Here is a 6,239-nt window from a genome sequence, read left to right as displayed (position 1 = left end):
TGGAAAAATGGTTGTTGAGGTCCAAAATTTCACAAGAAAGTCTATTCCATGAAAAGTAAAGAAGACCCAATTCGTGTAGCAAGAAGAATCAACATCAAGACCCTATGTATGTTTAGATTTCCAGCAAAAAGGCCATTAAAAAATCTAGTAAAATCTAGTGAAAGAATTGGGCCGGGATACCCAGAGGTTCGGAATCCTCGAGACGTGTAGCACAGCTAACGTGGGATTGAGACAGCTTAAAAGGGATAACATGAAATACAAGAAACGAAGAACATATATGTCACCCAGTGGTGCAGCAAAGAACCAGAAAGCTTAAAGAGTCACAATTCAAGAACAAAAGGCTGGTATCTCGGGAAACCCAGAATGAAGAACTATAAGGGGAACTAGCTGGGAAAACTTTCAACCCAACAGGAATGGATTCTTCTCACTTGGGAAAAATGACAGCAAGAAGGACAGCCAAAAAGCTGAGTCTAAAAGGTAAAAAGCCTTGAAAGAAGAGAGGGTGAAGTTTAGCTCTCCAAAGACACCTCGGAATGGAAAGTTAGCAAGTGGCTTTTAGGAAAACAAGACTAAAAGATGAAAACTATGAGAAACAGAGAAAGAATCAGCTGTTAGAATGGCTGGCACAATAGGGGCACTGGTACCTAGAGAGCCAAAGGGGGAGAATCAGTGGTACCCTAAACCCTAAAATAACACTATAAAAAGGGAAGGCAGCCTTCATTGGAAAGGGGATTTGGTAACAGGGAATCAGAATAAGAATCGTTGAGAAAACTCTATCAAAAACTCAAAGAAAGCAGAAAACAACGCCCGGTATCCCAGAAACAGCCATAGAACATACTTGGATTCAGAGGAATTCAAACTTTGCAAGTCTTAGAGGCTTAAATAGCCATCTAAGTCTGTAATTTTTGAGCTTATTTGGACTTGTAACACGTCTTAGTGAGCACATTGTAATCCATAATTAAGAAAAATAATGAAATATTTCATAGTGATTGGAGAATCTTTAACAGTTATTTCGTGTGTTTCTTTATTACATTGTTTTCCTTTACTGCTTTCTTGCTGTTCAATACATATATTCTAGCTTGCTAGTTTTCCTTTTACTCAGCCAAAAGCTGAGTCTTTTTACCGAAGTCCTCACTTTAACTTGGGCCTTGGACACACTTAGCCTCCAAAGAAACATATGCCAAAACATGCACACATCAGATATCACTCTCTCTCACAAAAATCCTTCTCACCTAACTATCTTAGAAGGCAATGCCTAAGCAAAGCCACTTGGACTTGAGTTCCAAATCCCATAAGTCTTGTGCAAAGGCACTAAGTTTGTGAGAATTGGGGCCAAGATCCTCGTGGCTGAATCATTCTCATAAAATTCATTTGTATATGTATTAAAATGTATATCCTAATCTAAGAAATTAACAGTTATTTGAAGATATGTATATTATATAGTGTGTTTTTTATGCAGGACCTATAGAGGTAAAGGGAAAAGACAAAACTCTATTGCATAATAAGCATAGAGAAAGATCACATAATTCAGAAAATCAACATTCTGGGTTCTTACAGGCCTAGTACACCCCGGGATTCCACGATAGTACGCCCGGGGTACCAAGTGAAGGAACTCTTTTAAATTTTTATACAATGAAAGATAAGTCTTAAATATTCTATTTCAATCTCTTCTCATTGTGAATATTATGAATATTTATTTTACTTATTTTGTAAGAGTAAATGGTCATTTTATGACACTAAAACACTTATAATAATATTTTTTATTACTTAGGAGAAATCGCATTTTAGTCTTGAGGAGTTTTATGTGACTAGTGCACAACTTGATTTGTAATTAGCCTCATTTAGCTGCGATGAACCAAGTCCAGTCCACCAAAACAACAAGTAAAGGGCCCAAGATCCTTGTTTCTACTTGGGCCTAGGTATTGTCCAAAAAGGACCCTCACAATGGTTTACTAGGTCATGGACACTTACCGAAAACCATTAAAGTGTGAATGAGAAATTGATTCCATAAGTACCGGTTAACAACCTTATCCATTAAATAAGGTGTGCAATCTCCTCTTTATGTGTGAGTCTCTACCTCTTTGTGAGTTTCAAGACCTTTCCATGTGTCAAGAACATTAACAATACTCCTTTGTTGGTTTTTTTTTTTTTTCTCCAAGATTGTTTTTGTGGGTTTTATGGGCTTGCTTGGTGCAATATATTGTCATCGCTCCAACTGCGAAAGAGACTCGTCCCTGCTATTCATTTGCGAAACACACTTACCCCAAAAGACCTAAACACAATGGGTATAAACTCAACTATATTATATTAATAACTCATTTTTCTCATCATTATTCAATGTAAGACTTCACTTACATATATACACCTAACGATACATATATTGTTTAATGTCCTTGTTCACAAAATCACATAAAGGAGATTATTTGTGCATTTTTCCTGTCGGCAATGGATGGCCTACAACTTATCAACCTATTGGTTGAGAATGAATAAAGATTTTGGAAAGAATGAATAAAGAAGAAACAGGAGACTAAGACTATTGTAGATTTCTTCTCAAGGTTTTCTTTGTTTTGTTATTTTATTTTATTTTTATTTTTTTTTTTGAGAGAGAGAGAGAGAGACAGTAACTGAGTTAAGAATGGCAAAAAAAAAAAAAAACAATTAATTAAATAAATAGACATCTATAAAATTTTTATTTGTGGAATAACGAAAGGGCAGAAGAGAGATTTGAACTCCTTTTTGTCTTCCCTTTCTCTCTAGGTTCTTTTTTAGAGAGAGTTAGCAGCAGTGGGGATATTTGCAGCCTAGCATAGTGAGGGTAAACAATATCATAAGTTAACAAACGTTTGAAATTTTTTTGTAAACTAACATCTCGAGTTTTATAGACTCGATTTAAATCTAAAACTTGAGGGTTAAAGACTCGATTCCCACTTGGTGACTTGGCAGTATGATGCCACATAGATCTTGAGTCTTATAGACTCGATTTCAAGCAAAATTGAGTCTATAACACTCGATTTTGGAGAAGACCAGACAAAGAATGATCTGAAGAAGAATAGAGGAAGAACGAACAAAGGAAGAACAGATCTGAAGAGGCACGATCTAGAGCTCCAAAGAACAGAGGAAGAGGCATGATTTGGGTGAGCCGATCTGCAGCGTCGAAGAACGAAGAAGAAGAAGGAAAAAATAAAACGCACGCGAGGAAGAAGAACGCGTAGAAGAAGAAGGAAAAAATAAGAACGGTGAAACTCAAGTCTTAAAAACTTAAGTTCCACGTGGATATTTTTCCACATCAAATGCCACTACTTACAAATCGAGACTTAAAAACTCGAGCTTTATCTTGGAATTCGAGTTTTAAACACTCGAGCTTTATCTTGGAATTCGAGTTTTAAACACTCGAGATGTTAATTTCTTACATTGTTTTGATACGTGACAACTAACGAAATAGTTTGATATTTAAGGTTATTAGGAAAAAAAAATTCTAGCAACAGCAGCCATGTCCTTGATGCGTTTCAGAAGAGCTTGCTGGTGTTTGCACCTTCTTCAACTATGCACATCCACATCTACATCTGATAACACCCACCTCCTTTTGTCTGCCTTCAATGAAGACACATTCCACCAACACTTTTTCTCCATCCCAATAATCCATGATTCATTCTCTCTGGGATCCCCCACCCCACTCTTCACACTCCCTTCCCATCCTATGGGTCTCACTTCTTCCCGATATCTCAACCCCTTGTTCTGCTTTCACGGCCCTAACGATCACGACCCTATTCTCACCTACAACCCCACCACCCAACAAACTCTCACTCTTCCTTTTGATCCTCCAATCCCTGCTGCAACTGCAACTACTTGGGACATCAAAACCCATTTTGGCTTCGACCCTATAACCAAACTCCACAAAATCCTTCGTGTGAAATGGATAGAACCCATTCCACCATCAATTCCTAGAGTTATTAATATGGAGTGCATGGTTTTGACACTAGGCAAGGGGTCTTGGAGAAAGATAAACACTGTTCTGCCTTTTGATTGTACCAAGTTTGGTAATGGTGGGGAAAGTCTCTGTATTAATGGTGCAATACATTGGTTAACATGTTATGGGGATTCCATTGTGGCTTTTGATCTCAAAGATGAAAACTTTAGACTAATACCACTTCCCCATGACTACAAAGAAGAAACCTATGTACCGATACGTTTGAAATATGAACGGTTAATTGAGGTTGGTGGGCGCTTGGCTTTGATTGGTGACACGGATTATAAACGAGATTACATAATGCATATGTGGATACTAAAGGATTACCACAATCATGTGTGGGTTAAGAAGAGAATACTCTACCCAGTTAGTTGGATCAATTGTGGTCAACCTGTTCCTATTGGGACTATTTCCACAGGCGAGATATTGCTAAAGCCGCTATCTTTGTATAAGACTAAGAGTCTTGCGTGGCTGCTTTTCTATGATATGGATGGACGAGGCTTCAAGAAGGTTGACATCACTGGCTTGCCTGAATGGGTTCATTCGGGTGGTCCTCGAATCATCAGAACCATTGCTGTATATGGGTGAAAGGTCTTAGAAATGGGCCCTCAAAATCGAGATTTGCAGCAAAGAGTAGAGTACGGTACGTTCTTTGTGAAAGGCCATGCGAGGTGTTTGATGTAATGTGGGGTATTTTTATTATCCTTTTGCTTGTCTTTGGAGATGAGTTCTTGTTTTGGTTTTGTAGAACTTATAACTAGTTTAGCTATGTCAACTCAGAGGACAAGTTTCGCCATGTATAAAAATGTGAATTGACGTTATCAATGGCATCTAACAACAACAATCATCAAGATTTAGTCTCAATATTTTATGATCTGTTATGAATCCTCAATACACTTGTAAGTGGCATAGTATGTCTTTTTTTTCTTTTTAATCGATAAGTTGCACATCTACACCCTTGATTTTTTATTAGAGAAAGAAATATTGACACTTTGGTGGTGTCATGCGCCAAATAGAATTTTAATATTGATTTTTTATTTTTCACTATTATAGTGATTATCTTTATTTTTGGATGAGATATTATTATATGAGAAGCATATGATAGGGTGAAAGTTTACACACAAGTATGATGATATTCCATGGAAGAATTCATGACTGATGCCTTAATCTAATATTTGTGGTCAACTCATAAGATTAAGCCGTCTTTTCTGATAAGGATTTGGAGTGCTCTTCAACTTCCCCCCTTTGGAGTTATTCTGGTTTCTTTGGCACGTGTGAAAATTCAGAAATTCCTAATTCTGGGAAGAAAATAGCATGCTGGATCAGTTAACTAGAACTGCTCCTCTGAGGCTACAACTGGGTTAACAACATCCTTATCTGCCATACAATGAATGGTACTAAATTCCAACCAGTACAGATGAACCCTCAAAAAGACCCTTTGGATTGTCATGGAAATTTCAGAACTTCTAGACCAGGGAATGAAACTATTTGGCATGGTCGGGCTTCCACATCTCGGTCTTGTGCTGTTAATAAGTTTTATGAGCATTTATATTCCCAAGTTAGTTTTCTAGTACATTGGTTCATGATTGATTTCTTTTTACATTTTGCATAAGTTGCCTTTGAACTCATAGTGTTCCTTTTAGTTTAGTTTAGAACCTGCTGGAAATGCTAGTAGGCGAGGCTACAACCTTATTAGCTGTCAAATTTAGCTATATGCTTCATAAGCAGCCTACCACCTTGTCAAGCTAAAATTTTGGAACCTCTTCATTAGAATCATGCAAGTTAAAATTCCACTCCCCCTCCCCCCCCCCCCCCTTTTTCTGAACTTCTGACTTCCAACTTCCAAGTGTCTTTCCATAAATGAACTTGGTAGAATATGATGTGATTTCCTTGTTACATTTCAGAACAATTTCGCAGAGTGCAATAACTGCAATCTAACTTGACTCCTTTCTTCTTCTTTTTTTCTTTTTAAGATAATTTTTTTTTATTGAAAAACAAGATACTTCATGTGCAGAGGATGTTTTAAATGAATTACACGTAACATGACTAACCATTTAAAGATGGCAATAAGCTTATTGGTCGTTTCTGATTCTCTGTTATCTCTCTTTGCTCAGTTAAATTTCAAATGGTGACCATTTGTTCGTGCTAAGTCTTAATGATGATCTTGGAACACCTCGTGACTTGTCTTTTTGTATGTAATCTGTTTTATCATGTAATTTATTATTGATTGAACCTTACATTCTCACAAAAACACTAGGCATTTGGAGATTGA

At 37.0% G+C, this 6,239-nt stretch overlaps 1 protein-coding gene across 1 annotated transcript; it reads left to right on the top strand.

The window, feature by feature from the left end:
• The first annotated feature begins 3,490 nt into the window (after positions 1 to 3,490).
• Positions 3,491 to 4,555, top strand: LOC115981330 (F-box/LRR-repeat protein At2g40920-like). Its single transcript, XM_031103482.1, has one exon. The coding sequence runs from the start codon at positions 3,491 to 3,493 to the stop codon at positions 4,553 to 4,555; it is 1,065 nt and encodes a 354-aa protein (XP_030959342.1).
• The last annotated feature ends 1,684 nt before the right edge of the window (positions 4,556 to 6,239 follow it).

The sequence above is a fragment of the Quercus lobata genome, chromosome 3, assembly GCF_001633185.2.
Source record: "Quercus lobata isolate SW786 chromosome 3, ValleyOak3.0 Primary Assembly, whole genome shotgun sequence".
NCBI lineage: Eukaryota > Viridiplantae > Streptophyta > Magnoliopsida > Fagales > Fagaceae > Quercus > Quercus lobata.
Note: the sequence above shows the minus strand (reverse complement) of the source record. Positions and strands in the feature narration are given on the sequence as shown.

Coding starts and splice junctions, on each gene's coding strand:
- LOC115981330 (XM_031103482.1), top strand. CDS start 3,491: ATGTCCTTGATGCGTTTCAGAAGAGCTTGCTGGTGTTTGCACCTTCTT.